This window comes from Oncorhynchus kisutch, linkage group LG6 (assembly GCF_002021735.2).
Source record: "Oncorhynchus kisutch isolate 150728-3 linkage group LG6, Okis_V2, whole genome shotgun sequence".
NCBI classification, from domain to species: domain Eukaryota; kingdom Metazoa; phylum Chordata; class Actinopteri; order Salmoniformes; family Salmonidae; genus Oncorhynchus; species Oncorhynchus kisutch.
Window position 1 is genome coordinate 31,745,249 of NC_034179.2, and position 17,149 is coordinate 31,762,397.

Genomic DNA, 17,149 nt, shown 5'->3' on the forward strand with positions numbered 1-17,149 from the left:
TTTAAGGACATTACATCAAAGTTGGATCAGCTTGTAGTGTGGTTTTCCACTTTAATTTTGAGTGTGACTCCAAATCCAGACCTCCATGGGTTGATACATTTCTGTGTGATTTTGTTGTCAGCACATTCAACTGTGTAAAGAAAAAAATATTTAATAAGAATATTTCATTCATTCAGATCTAGGATGTGTTATTTTAGTGTTCCCTTTATTTTTTTGAGCAGTGTATATTCACGTCACCAAATAATTGAATAAAAAACATTGTTTTCCAATGAAGGTCTACAGGAGCCTCAACAGCACTCCTATAGGGTAGCGCCATTGTGTAGCCGGAGGACAGCTTACCCCCTTCCGTAGACTTGCACAGTAATTATGACAACTTCCAGAGGACGTCCTCCAACCTATGAGAGGTTGCAGCTTGAACTAACATTTTGTCCACCCAATGAAAGGATCAGAGAATTAATCTAGTACTGAAAGCATAAGCTACAGCTAGCTAGCACTGCAGTGCATAAAATGTGATGAGTAGTTGACTCAAGGAGAAAGACAATAGTTTAACGGTTTTGAACAAGATAGAGATAGAGTTGGTCATTTTTTTCACTTTCACTTACTTAGCTAGCAAATGCAGCTAGCTAGTTTAGACTACTTAAACACCATGCTCACAGGGATGCTATGTTAGCTAGCTGGCCAACACAACACTGGAACTCTTCCAAGTCAAGGTAAGCTTTTCATTTGACTAATTTATTTCCAATAGGGTCTGCTGGTGTACCTGCTAAACTGCTTACTGACTCTACACTGTAATGTTACTGCATGACTGTAGCGGGTTTACTAATGCTTTAGTTCTATTAGCTGTGGTGAATATGACATTACTTTAGCTAATATGGTGACAACGATGTATCCTGTGTGTAGCGGTTATATGGTTTGACTTGGAAAGTTTTTTTGCCTAGTCACATACAGCTGATGTGTTGTGCATTGAAGTCCACAAATGAGAAGATGAGAAGATACGAGAAGGAATACAATGTTGCTGCTATGAAAGTGAACTGTGTTTACGCGTAATCATGGGTCTATTCATTCTGCCGATTCTGTTAAAATGGTTATAAAACAGAACAAAACGGGGATAAACATACCTGTCGGTCCATGTGCCACTGTCTGTCACCTAAAAAATGTATCTCAACCTGTGTGCACCTATCTTGTAAACTTTCATGCATAGGCTAAGTTGTAGCAACCTCATGATGGGTATACTGTAGGGAAAATGTGAGTATCATGTAGTAGCCTAAACCAATCGATGTTACATTGAATTGGGTGAATGGAATATGAATGACAGTCTGATCAAATAATTTACAAGGTTAAAGATAATGACTAAATAATTCTACCCGGAAACTTAACCATTAGGGATTATAGGTTAGGTAGCATATATAAGGAATAATTAAAATATTAAACATAACTCCAACTAGGTTGGACTGGGGAAGAGAGGAATGTGTGTGTGTGCCTAAAGAAAACACAGAGAACAATATTCTGCAGATGTTACATGGTTTTCTTTCAGATAAAGAAATAATAGCTTCAACTCGCACTGGGCCACACCCTCTAAAACATCATGCATCACATCAACTGAGAAGTTCTCAATTGTGTGAAAATACTTCAACGAGTTTAATAAATACGAACGCTTCACACCAAAAATTCCTATTAATTTCCTGCGAGTAGCAGTGTGCATTTATTTAGTTCGCAACACAATCTTTAGAGAATTCTGTCTGAAAGTCATCTTTTTCTGCAAGACCGAACCTACAGCAATACCTTGCGCTAAAAGACTCCACCATGCCAAACAAACTATGTAGGCTCAGATTATTATGGACTACACTGCCACGAACATGATCACTGTATAAAGGAACCACAATGCCATCACTCTCTAACACTTTAAGGTCTCGAACAACAGGAGCAAGCATTGCACTAAATCATTTAAGACCCTCGCCGCCGACCCCGGGCTGGGCACCGTCGTCGCGGGCCCCGGACTGGGCACCCTCGTCGCGGGACCCGGACTGGGCACCCCCGTCACGGGCCCCGGACTGGAGACCCACGTCGCGGGCCCCGGACTGGGCACCCTCGTCGCGGGCCCCGGACTGGGCACCCTCGTCGCGGGCCCCGGACTGGAGACCCACGTCGTGGGCCCCGGACTGGATACCCTCATCGCGGGCTCCGGACTGGAGACCGTCGCTGGAGGCTCCGGACTGGAGACCGTCACTGGAGGCTCCGGACTTGAGAATGTCGCTGGAGGCTCCGGAATGGGGACCGTCGCTGGAGGCTTTGTGCCATGACCCCTCACTGGAGGCTTCGTGCCATGGATCATCACTGGAGGCTTCTTGCCATGGATCATCACGGGAGGCTTCTTGCCATGGATCATCACTGGAGGCTTCATGCCATGGATCATCACTGGAGGCTTCTTGCCATAGATCAAAACTGGAGGCTTCTTGCCATGGAGAGGCTTTTATTCTCAATTTTGGTTAGGCCAGGGTGTGACTAGGGTGGGCATTCTAGTTTTGTTATTTCTATGTTTTCTATTTCTTTGTTTTTGGCCAAGTGTGGTTCCCAGTTAGAGGCAGCTGTCTATCGTTGTCTCTGATTGGGAATCATACTTTGGCAGCCTTTTTCCCACCTGTGTTTTGTGGGTAGTTGCTTTCTGTATAGTTTATGCACCTTACAGAACTGTTTCGGTTTCTTCACTTTGTTATTTTGTTCAAGTGTTTTGGTTAATAAAGAATCATGAACACTTACCACGCTGCGTTTTGGTCCGATCCTCATTATGACGAGAGCCGTGACAGTTAGGCTGTAGTGCATATAAGCATGCCTCCAATGCAATTCTGAATTCAAATATGTCCACAGTGTGTTCTACTGATTTGTCAAATTAACTAATAATTGTCTTCTGTTTAATTTATATAACAACATTCCTACCTTGTTTAGCATTACTAGGCCAATTGTGGCATGTTTTCGAAAATGTTATCCTTTTGCATCAGTTTCAATAGGGCCTTTTCTTTTGAAGGCAAACCGCCAATTCCACTGTTGTTGCTCACGACATACCGGCAAGGGACTCGACCAAGCACAGAGCCAATCCAATGGACCAATCAGGGCGAGAGGTGTGTATGGAAAATGTGTTATGTCAATGTGCATTGTGGTCATTGTAGTCAGTGATGTTGTAGACAAAATATGACTGTAGACTTGTAGTTCTAGAAACGTTCCACGTTAAGGAAAGCGCTCTCTTTTAGACATTTGAAGTAAACAAGAATGGACATGATTCATGAACATTATTCCTTTGCCATTCATTCAATGCAAAGTCTCTCCTGACTATAATATAATATTATTATATTAATGATATCTGTGCCATTGGAAATTTTAGGTTGTAAATCTTGGTGGGGCAAACAAACAAAAGTTTTAAATGCATGCCAGCGAAGCAAAAACACAACACTAAACAATACATTAATTGCACTATAACGGTGACAAAAGGTGCCCACAAACTGTTAGGGCCTACACAGAGCTTTCTTTTCAGCACCATGGAGTGAATCCTTACAACTGCTACACCTGGCTATCACCGTAGACTTGTCTGGCAGCAAAACAGTTAATTTAGCCTCATTTACTGCCTTTTAAACAAATGTGCCTTTTAAACAAATGTGGTTTCTACTGACAATTGAGATGTACAAACTGTGGCATAAGGGGACGACGAGTGGACAAGAGGCAATCCATAATTTAAATTAAGATATTAATGAGCAAGCTAGGACGGACGTAGTCAATATAACTATTTGTTCAGCACTTTTCAAATGTACAGCGACAGGATTCAGAATATGGGCCGTTCTTACAATATTCTCCCTGTACACCAAGTCAGGTGGATAAAGAAAGGGAGCATTTAAACAGACAATGAAAGCTCTTACACTATTCGATGATGACATTTCTCTAAAACAAGCTATAGGCTACATGTGGGGGGAAAGGGACCAAATTATTATGGTGAGGCACATGGGCTACTAACAGCTTACTACACAACATACACTTTGTATTACTTTCTTAGCTACAGTATACATATCTGGCATATTGCATAATTTATGCAGCAGCATACAATAGATTTTTGCACTCATCTTGTTGTGCTCACTTGAACAGGAAGGTGACACGGCGGTCATTCTTGTGGGCAAATTATGTCATCAAACTTTGTCATCAAAGTCTAACATTCTCTTGATTTATAGTTTTTTACAGACAACTGACTTTTTAAAGGCTCAACTCTCAAAATAACAAGGTTGAAATCATGACGTCAGTGATCTTCACGTCGGAGCTTTAGAAAGAGGCCCAAGTTCCCGACTTGGAATTTTGAGTTGGATGACCATTCAAAACGTAGTGTCCCCATGAGTGACAGAACACTGAGCCAATTACGGCGCAGCTAGAGAACATTACCAATCCCTACACTCTGTATTTTCTGCTGGCTGCCCCACCACCACAGAGAGCACTAAGCTAGGCTGAAACACCTGCATTTTGGAGCTGCCTTACTCAAGAAAGCAAAACAGAGACCATGTTTGCATGCGGCTTTATTGTTTGCAAACTGATGTGTGACACACGTATTAATGCCAAAATAACATGCAAAACAGGCAACAACAAAAAATATTATAATTTGTATTTTTTTTAGCTAACCAGGTGGGGATAAAAAACGGTGCCCTGAATGATCCGTGCAGAGTTATGGACAAGTCACAGCTCCTTGGCCCACGAGAGAGATGATCTTGAACCTGCCACTCCGCTCAAAGAGTTACAATCCTCATCTGAATGTTTATCAAAAGCTATCAAAAGTTCTTCCCAACTATAGACAGCAGTGAAGAAAATTCAGCAACTCGAAGACAGTGGAAGTAGGGCCTAGATAAAATTGTTTTCTTCATTGTTAGGCTATTAACACCTTTGGGCCCCCATCAGGGTTTACAACAGACATGAAGGATCAAAAATCTGGGCAATGGGTTTTTGAACTGACCAATAGATTGGCAATATTGTGATTGGTCCCATTTTGAAAACAAATAAAATTATCTTTCATAGGTCAGTCAGTAAAGACCCTTAGGAAGGCTAAAGGCCAGTTGGACTAAACTTGTTGGTTTAACAACAATAAAGAAGCAATGAAGAGTTGCTAAATGTTCTATTCATGTCAGTTTGCTCCACAAGTCAAGCACATGTATTATATTTCCATGGGTTGGAGAGTGAGGAAGCGCCATAGACAGAAATTCTAGTTTGAATGCGTCCACCATTTTACAAACTGTTGTAGATTCCCTGCCTGAAGGCCTGTTTACAACAGTATCTTTCAGTAAAAAAATACATGATAGTTTTAATGACGTAGTCACATAGTTTAAATTAATGTGAAATGTTCTAGATCTAGGCTTCCCTCACCCATTCAAATCCTCCGCAAGGAAGGATAGTAATTTCCCATAATTTCCAATAACAATTGTTCATAGCAAATGCACTATGAATATATGAAATAGACTGTGTCTGTCACATATTCCTCAATAAACTCCATGCACTACCAAGTTGTAGAAAGATATTTTCAACATATTTCAATAAATTCAGACATGTTGTCACACCCTGATCAGTTTCACCTGTCCTCGTTATTTTCTCCACCCCCTCCAGGTGTCTCTTGTTGTATTTATCCCTGTGTTTTCTGTGTCAGTTCGTCTTCTATGTTCCAAGAAAACCCGTGTTTTTTTCACTGTACGCCTGCCTTTGTGATTCTCTTTTTTCTAGTCCTGCTGGTTTTGACCCTTGCCTGTTCTAGATTCTGTATCCGCCTACCGGACCATTCTGCCTGCCTTGGCCATGAGCCTTTCTGCCACTCTGTACCTCCTGGACTCCTGGTTTTGACCTTTTGCCTGTCCATGACCATTCTCTTGCCTACACCTTTTAGATTATTAAACATTATAAGACTTCAACCATCTGCCTCCTGTTTCTGCATCTGGGTCTCATCATGATAATGTTCTCTGATCAAATTGAACACTTGTTCCAAAACTGGTATCAGTAAAGTCATCTTTGAAAGTGCATATATCTAGAAAAATACTATATTGCTAATTGGGTGTAGTCACAGCTCTTGATGACAACATAAATACTTTGTACAGCTGAAAATGATGAATGATTCTCTTTTTAGTAGCAGTCCAGCCATCCATAGTTCAACAAGACACGGTTCACCTTCTTTGATGGATAGTGGTATTCGGTTTGCCTGGGGCCATCTGAAAAGTACATGTAACCTGAAGGAGAAAACACAGAAGATGTATTAGCAACATGTCAAGGCTTGAGGTAGGTTGATTGTATTGTGTCTTCAGTGTCACCACCACCTACCATGGTTTTCAAAAGCAGCATCAACTTTCCTGCCAATACCATGGAAATCCTGGGAGATGCTTCTGGGGTAGCCACGGTCCATTGTGCTCATCCTTTCATTGAAGCTGTGGTATAGATCGGAACACATTTAAGATACTGCAGTACATTTGGTTTCAATATGAGTTTGAATACAATAGGAGACCATTAGTTAATAAGATATTTAGCCACATTTAGTGCCTGACTGTCACACACCTCCAGTATTTGTTTCTCACAAAGAAAAGGGTTTTCCCTGTGGATGCCACATGAACTGCAGAGTCTATCTTGGTTACGTATGAGGGGAAGCCAAAGTTGTAGATGGATTTGGGATAACCTGATAGGACAGTAAGGCCTCTGGTGCCCCAGTACCTTCTTCCTGTGAGAAGAAATGTTGGAGAAAAGATTAGGATTGTTACACACTGAGTATCCAAAATGTTTGAGGGGGATGCAACTCAATATTAGGAATGTTTGGTATACTCAGTGTATATTACAGATATGGGAGAGAGCAGGTTCTCTATCATTCCCACTCAAACCAGTGCCAGAAAATGGAGTACCTAGGGTATCTAACCACTGCTATTACTAAAGCAAGAGAATTAACTGTGCACTTGTTGGATTACTGGGTTGGGCAACTTGCTCTGGGCCTAGGATAGGTTAATACTGTACCTTCAAATAGTAAGGTGATGTCTCGACCCTTGTATTCATATGCAGCATCAACATGGCTAATGCTAGGCCAGGTTCCCTTCACTGTCTTCGTCATTACTCCATTCCAATAGCCACTCTTCTTCCAGTAATACCTGATAAACAAACCGAAAATGTGTTTCAGGATTTTGACAATGCTTTGCTTGCTTGCATTGCAACAATAGGAAGATTCCTTGCACATTTTATGATATATACAACAGCACTTTCTATGAAGCATCTACATTTCAAAATAAATTGTGCTTACAGCATGATACTAAGAAATTGATTAAACTTGTAAAACTATATAAAAAACATGTTCTACTTGTTGTAATAAATAAGCTTTTTTATTTAATTCCATTGTCCTATAAGTGTTCCTGAATCTCCTTCTTACCTCAGGTTTAAATTTGTATCTATTTATTTGGCCATTTTTAAAGACAATACAACCACACATGTGGATACCGTACAATGCCTGTAAATTAATCAAGGATGACACAAAAGTTTTAAAACGTATTTCCATTGTGGTCCTCAAAATATACACAGGATTATAACACGAAAACAAAGTTTGCTCCTCAATTCATGCACCTTGGTTGGAAAACAAGGTAGCGGCATTGTCCCTTCCCTTTGAAAACTTATTGAAAGAATGTTCGTGTGTGTTCGTCTCACCCATCTTTGAAGAAGTACAGCTCATTCCGAATGGTACTGGCAGCATCAAAGACAAGGTTCCTGTTGCATCTTTCTGGAGGGTTTGGTCTAGGTTCTGGTTTGGGCTTTGGTTTAGGCTTGGGTCTTGTTGGTTCCGGCTGACCTGGTGTTGTCCGGACACCTTACAAATTGAAGAGTAATGTTTCAATGACTACATGAAATATTAGGTTATGAAAATAGATATTCTGTACCATTTTCCCTAGTACTGTGAGGTTCAGGGCCCATATTCACAATGTGTCTCTGAGTAGAAGAGCTGATAAAGGACCAGTTTTCTCTTTAAGAATAAATAAGGGGGGGGGGGGCCAGATTCTAGAAAAGCACTCCTACTCTGAGACAATTTATGAATACGGGCCCTGATGTAGCCGTTTAATGTTTAATTGTCGCCACCTTCTCACAGTGGGCTGAACACTCACCGTACAAGGCCTGTACTCCCCGCCTGTCGTCTGCAGGTAGCCTGTATCCTTTTGTGTTCACAAAGTGATATGTGGGGTACATCAGAGCTGAGCTGTCTCGTGAGTGGGCCAGTCCAAGAGCATGGCCAAACTCATGGGCCGCCACCAGAAGCAGGTTTATCCCTGTTGTAGAGTCAGAGAAAGATGCTTAGGTAAAAACTATGACGGTACTGCTAGAATTGATTTGAAGTATTTTAGTACAGCAACTGTAGGGTTTATTGGTGTTGTTTCTTTGATCCTGTACCTCTCTGGCTCAGAGTCCAAGACTCATCTTCATCAAAGTGTGTGTCACCACCTTCACCTTCTCCTGGAGAGTTTGCATGGGCCAAGACACCATTCGGACCATCGAAGGGGTAGAAGTCACCGTGGTCTGGTTTAAAAAGGGAAGAAACAGTATTCTTAATACAATTGCTCTTAAATTTACAAATACAAAACATGCTTGTGGTTCAACATATCAACTCTATCTCTGAACGGGAGTGACTGAACAGAACTCACATTTGGCTCCAAACAGGATCATGATGTCAGCGGTGTCACTGTAGATCTGCTTGAAGTCCAGTGGGATGATGTCGCTGTAGAGCTTGAAGGCCTGGGCGATCGTGGAGTCCACCTCACGCCGACTCAGGTCATGCGTGTACTCAGTAATTCTGGGAAAATAAATTGGAGAAACTATCGTATTATGTATTGGTCATCCGAATGCCCATCATGTACCTGTTGTGGCTTTTCATCATCCTGTTTGTTTGCCATGTGTCATAACTTGCAAATCCAATTATGTTTGCTATGTTTTGAAAATCTTAGCACACTTCTGTTTAGTAGTGTAGGAATATACCGATCCCCAATTTCAAGACCAATATCTATAGGTGGATTTGGTGTAACCGTGTGGATTTGGTGTAACAGTTTTTTTCTAATTCCACCGGTGCTCATATGTCTACTGAATAAAAACCAAAAAAAAATTACGCAACATGTAAAGTGTTGTTTCATGAGCTGAAAAAAAATCCATATGCACAAAAAGCTTTTTTTCTCTCAAATTCTGAACAAATTTGTTTACATCCCTGGTCGTGAGCATTCCTCCTTTGCCAAGATAATCCATCCACCTGACAAGTGTGGTATATCAAGAAGCTGACTAAAAAGCATGATCATTACACAGGTGCACCTTGTGCCGGGGACAATAAAAGTCCACTGAAATGTGACCCGATTCAGGAAACTAGGCGTATGTCGAAAGGATAATATGATGGTGCTGCAGGGGAACACCCTACCAGGCCCAGATCCCCATCATTCACTGGAGACGGAAATGGAAATTTCGCAGAAAAATCCTGCTAGCTAACGTTCAATCGCTGGAAAATAAATGGGAGTAACTGAAAGCACGTATATCCTACCAACAGGACATTAAAAACTCTAATATCTTATGGTTCACCGAGTCGTGGCTGAACAACGACATTTAGAACATACAGATGGCAGGTTATACACTCTTATCGGCAGGATAGAACAGCAGCCTCTGGTAAGACATGGGGCAGGGGCCTATGCATATATGTAAACAACAGCTGGTGTACGATATCTAAGGCAGTCTTGAGGTTTTGCTCACCTGAGGTAGAGTATCTCATGATAAGCTGTAGACCACACTATCTACCTAGAGAGTTTTCATCTGTATTTTTCGTAGCTGTCTACATACTACCACAGACCGATGCTGGCACTAAAACCGCACTCAATGAGCTGTATACCGCCATAAGCAAACAGGAAAAGACTCATCCAGAGGCGGCGCTCCTAGTGGTTGGGGACTTTAATGCAGGGAAACTTAAATCAGTTTTAGCTCATTTCTATCAGCATGTTAAATGTGCAACCAGAGAGAGAAAGATTCTAGACCACCTTTAATCCACACACAGAGACGTGTACAAAGCTCTCCCTAGCTCTCCAATTGGCAAATCTGACCAAATTAAAGCAGGAAGCACCAGTGACTTGGTCTATAAAAAAGAGGTCAGATGAAGCAGATGCTAAACTACAGGAATGTTTTGCTAGCACAGACTGGAATATGTTCCGGGATTCCTCCGATGGCATTGAGGAGTACACCACATCAGTCACTGGCTTTACTAATAAGTGCATTGAGGACGTCGTCCCCACAGTGACTGTACATACATACCCCAACCAGAAGCCATGGATTACAGGCAACATTCGTACTGACCTAAAGGGCTGAGCTGCCGCTTTCAAGGAGTGGGACTCTAACCCGGAAGCTTATAAGAAATCCCGCTATGCCTTCCGACCAACCATCAAACAGGCAAAGCATCAATACAGGACTAAGATCGAATCGTACTACACCGGCTACGACGCTCGTCGGATGTGGCAGGGCTTGCAAACTATTACAGCCAAGAGCTGCCCAGTGACACAAGCCTAGGAGATGAGCTAAATAACTTCTATGCTTGCTTCAAGGCAAGGAACACTGAAACATGCATGAGCGCATTAGCTGTTCCAGATGACTGTGTGATCACACTCGCCGTAGCCGATATGAGTAAGACCTTAACCTTCTTCGGGATCGGTGTCCCTTCCACGGGAAGGATGAGCTAACATAGGCTAATGTGATTAGCATGAGGTTGTAAGTAACAAGAAAAATTCCCAGGACATAGACATACCTTAAATTGGTATGAAGCTTACATTCTTGTTAAACGAACTGCACTGTCCAATTTACAGTAGCTATTACAGTGAAATAATACCATGCTATTGCTTGAGGAGAGTGCACAGTTTTGAACATGAAAAGTTATTAATAAACAAAATAGGCATATCAAATCGAATCAAATCAAATCAAATCAAATCAAATTTTATTTGTCACATACACATGGTTAGCAGATGTTAATGCGAGTGTAGCGAAATGCTTGTGCTTCTAGTTCCGACAATGCAGTAATAACGAACAAGTAATCTAACTAACAATTCCAAAAACTACTGTCTTAGACACAGTGTAAGGGGATAAAGAATATGTACATAAGGATATATGAATGAAATAGGCATATTTGGGAAGTCTTGATACAACATTTTGAGCCGAAATACAATTGTTCATTGGATCAGTCTAAAGCTTTGAACATACACTGCTGCCATCTAGTGGCCAAAATCTAAATTGCAGCTGGGCTTGAATAATATATTTATATTATTCAATTCAATATATTTTTTCATATTATCTTTTACCAGATCTATTGTGTTATATTCTCCTACATTCCTATAACATTTCCACAAACGTCAAAGTGTTTCCTTTTGGATAACCAGGACTGCGAGCTTGCGCTGACAAACTGGCAAGTGTCTTCACTGACATTTTCAACCTGTCCCTGACTGAGTCTGTAATACCAACATGTTTCGAGCAGACCACTATAGACCCTGTGCCCAAGAACACTAAGGTAACCTGCCTAAATGACGACCGACCCGTGGCACTCATGTCTGTAGCCATAAAGTGCTTTCAAAGGCTGGTCATGGCTCACATCAACACTATTATCCCAGAAACCCTAGACCCACTCCAATTTGCATACCTCCCTAACAGATCCACAGATGATGCAATCTCTATTGCATTCCACACTACCCTTTCACATCTGGACAAATGGAACACCTACATTAGAATGCTATTCATTGACTACAGCTCAGCATACAACACCATAGTGCCCACAAAGCTCATCACTAAGCTAAGGACCCTGGGACTTAACACCTCCCTCTGCAACTGGACATGCCCACAGGTGGTAAGGGTAGGTAACAACACATCTGCAACACTGATCCTCAACACGGGGCCCCTCAGGGGTGCGTGCTCAGTCCCCTCCTGTACTCCCTGTTCACCCATGACTGCATGGCCAAGCATGACTCCAGCACTATCATTAAGTTTGCCGACAACACAACAGTGGTAGGTCTGATCACCGACAAAGATGAGACAGCCTATAGTGAGGAGGTCAGAGATCTGGCCATGTGGTACCAGGATACAACCTCTCCCTCAACATGATCAAGACAAAGGAGATGATTGTGGTCTACAGAAAAAGGAGGACCGAGCACGCCCCCATTAACATCGACGGGGCTGTAGTGGAGCAGGTTGAGAGCTTCAACTTCCTTGGTGTCCACATCCCCTACAAACTATCATGGTCCAAGCACACCAAGACAGTCGTAAAGAAGGCACGACAAAACCTATTCCCACTCAGGAGACTGAAAAGGTTTGCAAGGCAAGTTGTACCGAAGCACCAAGTCTAGGTCCAAAAGGTTTCTTCACAGCTTCTACCTCCAAACCATAAGACTCTTGAACAGCAAATCAAATGGCTACCCAGACTATTTGCGTTGTATCCCCACACCCCCACCCCTCTTTTACACTGCTGCTACTCTCTCTTTTTTTTTTTTACATATCTATTTTTCTTAAATTCATTGTTGGTTAAGGGCTTGTAAAGTAAGCATTTCACTGTAAGGTCTAAACCTGGCGCATGTGACAAATACAATTTGATTTGATTTGAAATCAACAACATTTGAACCATGTAGGATTTAGGTTAAAGCTTAGGTGAAAAAATACAAAATTCCAGAAATGTCTTTACATTGCTCACTTTTAAAAAATCCATTCAGATTTCCATGTTGATTAAACATCATCATGAACACATTGTTATAAAAAAATATAAAAAACATTACATTTTTTTATGATGTGGAAACAAAGTTGATTCAAGTAGTTTGTACTCAATTGGTAATTTCTGAAGTCTCTGTCCGGTATCTAGGCTACCTGTAAGTGACGATGCTCTGCTTCCAGCGGGGCTTGCCCTGGAAGTGTCCGTAGCGGGCCACGTCTGTGACCCCACATCGGGGCTTGGCCATCACCTCCAGGGTGTTCGAGTCCAGCCTGCCTGTTACCTCCAGCCCAAAGAAGTCCTGCATGCTCCTCAGGTCTCTCTCAAATGAGTCCACTGGGGTGTCCATCATCACTCGCCTGGACATGATGGAGTTGGTGGAGCCAGCAACCGAGTAAAACTGGGATAGATAGGCCTGTACAGAGAGCTAACTGTCAATCTTGTAAAAATGGACAGTTAGTGGTCCGTGGTCGAGTACAGTTTAACGGTTTGGTTGATGCACAATTGTCCATCAACCAAACCGTGGGTAGTTTATCTCTGTACTGTTTGTTTCAATTGGTACATTCCATTGTGTTGTCAAAGAAACAACGTAACATTTAATGATAAATATGTACACGATATGTAAATATTAAATAATACACACACATATAGAACTACAGTAATTAGCAATAGTTTACCTTAGCTCTGGCCTGTAGGTCATCTGAAGACAGAGTGACATCTTGACTTGTAGTAGGGGCTGCTATACAAATAGCAAAAGCAGCCACTGTCTGTAACACGGTAAACACTGATCTTCCCATGAATGTAACCTTCTACTGCAGAGGAGAAAGTCTGACTGCCCTAAGCCCTCTACACCTCTCCTTATATAGCCCAGATCCCAGGCACCACACATTAGAATGGGTGTGATGATAGATTGTTTCTCATTTCCCAAAAATGGTTTAGGGTATCCGAAGGGCCCTGGCACTGCATGCATGATTGAGCACTACAGCATTCCAGACTCTGTCTGAGCAGGTCCTATTCAGGAAATGAGGGATTGTTATCAATGACGTGGGAGGAGAAGGAGGGGGATGATAGGCCAGGTGCTGTAGATCTGGGGGAAGATTTGGATTGGCTTTGTTAATGCAAGGAAGAGAAAGTATGCAAACATTGGGCTTCTCCTTGTGAGGCTGTCATATCTGGTTTGTGATGCCTCACTCATTGTCAGGCCGCAAATGGCACATCAGCTACTTTATTGAAACATGGAGAAAAAATATGTACTCTGATTAACTGCATCCTAGATAAATATGGCATCTGGAAATATAGTTTTTTAATTGAATACAATTCTTTGTTTTGTGAAAGAGATCATTTGCAATGATCACAATATGCATATTATGCAGAACTCTTATTTTAGTGATAACACGCCGAGAGGACGGAGTTTGGAGGATATATTGGCATGGGTGTTTTTTGTCTCAGGCAGGCAAACCATGCCAATAAATCGTCCAAACGCTGGCTTTGAGGGCATTATCACTTTCATACAACATATTACCGACATATTCAAACAATGATTGACATATTTTCATTAAAAACGTTACTTTGATAAATATATTAATACTATTTCATCATTCCACCAGACATACACTACATGGCCAAAAGTATGTGGACACTTCAAATGAGTGGATTTGCCTATTTCAGTCACACCCGTTGCTGACAGGTGTATAAAACAGGTGTATAAAGTGGTCGCTCTTTTGTGTCGAGCTGGAATTTTTTTCCCTGTATGGAACTAGTTTGTGATTTTTCAGAGTAAAGTACGTTTTTACTCAGTTCTGTGTCCTGCGCCTGACTTTGTCCTACCCGCATTACACTGACACTTGACAGTCATTATTAAATATTGTAAGAGCTGTCATTGTCTGCGTATATGTCCCCTTTATTCATCCAATGTTCTGACTTGGTGTACATGGAGAATAATGTAAGAACGGCCCATGTTCTGAATTCTGTCACTGTACATTTGAAAAGTGCTGAACAAATAGTTATATTGACTACATCCGTCCTTGCTCGCTCATAGTCTTAATTGAAATTACTGATTGCCTCTTACCCGCTTGTCTTCCCTTTATGCCATAGTTTGTACATCTCAATTACCAGTAGAAACCACATGTCAGCCATATCAGCTATGGTTTTTAAAAGGCACTAAATGAGGCTAAATGAACTGTTTCGCTGCCAGACAAGGCTCCGCTGATAGCCAGGTGTAGCAGTGATAAGGTGTTGGGACTCTGCTGTTGGGTCAGCTTTATGTAGGCTATAACAGTTTGTGAGCACCGTTTGTCACCGTTATAGTGCAATTAATGTATTGTTTAGTGTTGTGTAGTTGCTTTGTTGTCATGCATCTAAAAAAAAATGTTTTGTTTACCTCTCCAAGATTTACATGTTAAAATTGCCACTGGTGCTATGTCTCACAAAATCACTTTCATATTCTACACCATGTCATTTCTTATGACAATTTAGGATGATTGTGCTTAAATGTAGAATTTTTTTTCTCGTGCGGTGGCTGTGTCTCACTCAATCTGCTCTAAAATTTGGTTAGTTCAGCTGGTTAGCCACCCTTACATCTTTCAAGAAGACCAGAAGGCATATACTCATGAAACTGATTGGGATCAAATGGTTAGCATGCATTCAGCATGGATGTTTCACCTGTAAAATTATTACTATTCATAAATTATTACTATTCATGATTGACTGTGACAATGGCCTAATTTATAATAAGGTTGGCCTAATTTATTGTTTTAGGATTTAAAAAAAATAGAACATTTTCATTTAGCCACTTACAGTAGTCATGGGCTATCATGCAATGTGGATGATGTATTGCATGTATATTCGATTCGATCTTAGTCATGTATTGACGCTTTGCCTGTTTGATGGTTCGTCGTTGGGCATAGCGGGATTTCTTATAAGCTTCTGGGTTAGAATCCCGCTCCTTGAAAGCGGCAGCTCTACCCTTTAGCTCAGTGCGAATGTTGCCTGTAATCCATGGCTTCTGGTTGGGGTATGAACGTACAGTCACTTTGGGGATGACGTCCTCAATGCACTTATTGATAAAGCCAGTGACTGATGTGGTGTACTCCTCAATACCATCGGAAGAATCCCGGAACATATTCCAGTCTGTGCTACAGTAGCAGAGCAGTCCTGTAGTTTAGCATCTGCTCCATCTGACAACTTTTTTATAGACCAAGTCACTGCTGCTTCCTGCTTTAATTTTTGCTTGTAAACAGGAATGAGGAGGATAGAATTATGGTCAGATTTGCCAAATGGTGGACGAGCTTTGTGTGCGTCTCTGTGTGTAGTAAAGGTGGTCTAGAATTTTTTTCCTCTGGTTGCACACTTAACATGCTGATAGAAATTAGATAAAACTAACTTAAGTTTCCCTGTATTAAAGTCCCCAGTGCCGTCTCTTTATGAGCGTTTTCCTGTTTGACTCATTATAGTTGTAAATACCATGCAGTTGCACCAAGGTAATTTAAACAAAACATATTATTTTTGCAGGTCTTCTGTTTCCCCACATTTATTGATTAATTAAATTCCCATCATGAAAATGTATCCCCATTCCCCAATCAAATACCTTCATCGATACCACAAAAAACCTAGACAAATCAGCATTGTACTTATCTATAGAGGACTTTTGTGTTGTGTCACAAATCACCTAGCAATCACACCAGACGCCACGTTGGAAAACCGCTGTCAGTCTGTCGGCTGCCTCCAATCGCTGCCTCCAATCGTTCACTACCACCAGAAACTTCGGGAAGATTACTCATTAGTTATTTTTTCTAAGGACCCAGAAAACCTATTCGAGTAAGTTAATATATTTTGAAAATGATAAAAAACGATGTATTATTAGCTAGCTTGCTACAGAAACATAGTGTGCAGGCTAACTCAAATCGCTACCGTAGTCAGCTAACGTTACAGCATAGCTAGCTAAGTGAATTAAATATCACCAGCTTGCTAACTTCATATTAACGTAAACTCACTCACTTTTGTACATCGCCTTGGTCCATACAATTGACCTTATTTTAGCGCCCCAAAAACGTAATACCTCCAGATCAACACCATTGTAAAGCACAATTTCTCCCCTTTCCAACAAAATTAATGACACGACCTCCACGCTGCCCGTTTCTGCAAAATTCAAGAAGGCAATGAGCTCCTTCTGGTCTTTTAAAAAATGGTGGGTGGGGAAGCGAAACTAATGCGTGATAGTGAGAAGGAGAGGAGATGTGTGGGAAAACTGCTTTTTTTTCTCTCGATCTGTCCAATTTATCACCTTATCACCTTTAAAGTGTAAATAAAACACTATAAAGAGTTTATATAATGTGTCATTACATACCTATTTGAAGGTTTGTGTCGAATTTGAATCTGTTTTTTAGGGCGGTGCTAAAGTGATCTTCAGAAGTAAACAGCGGC

General features: G+C 41.3%; 1 protein-coding gene across 1 annotated transcript; it reads right to left on the minus strand.

Moving 5' to 3' along the window:
- Nucleotides 1-4,529: 4,529 nt before the first annotated feature.
- Nucleotides 4,530-13,673, minus strand: mmp30 (matrix metallopeptidase 30). Its single transcript, XM_020484541.2, has 10 exons — nt 13,405-13,673; nt 12,883-13,142; nt 8,667-8,815; nt 8,416-8,541; nt 8,133-8,294; nt 7,681-7,840; nt 7,003-7,133; nt 6,556-6,715; nt 6,325-6,428; nt 4,530-6,233 (listed from the first exon to the last, which is right to left on the minus strand). Exons 1-10 carry the CDS (start codon nt 13,522-13,524, stop codon nt 6,130-6,132), a joined length of 1,476 nt encoding a protein of 491 aa, XP_020340130.1. The 5' UTR covers nt 13,525-13,673; the 3' UTR covers nt 4,530-6,129.
- Between the last annotated feature and the right edge of the window lie 3,476 nt (nt 13,674-17,149).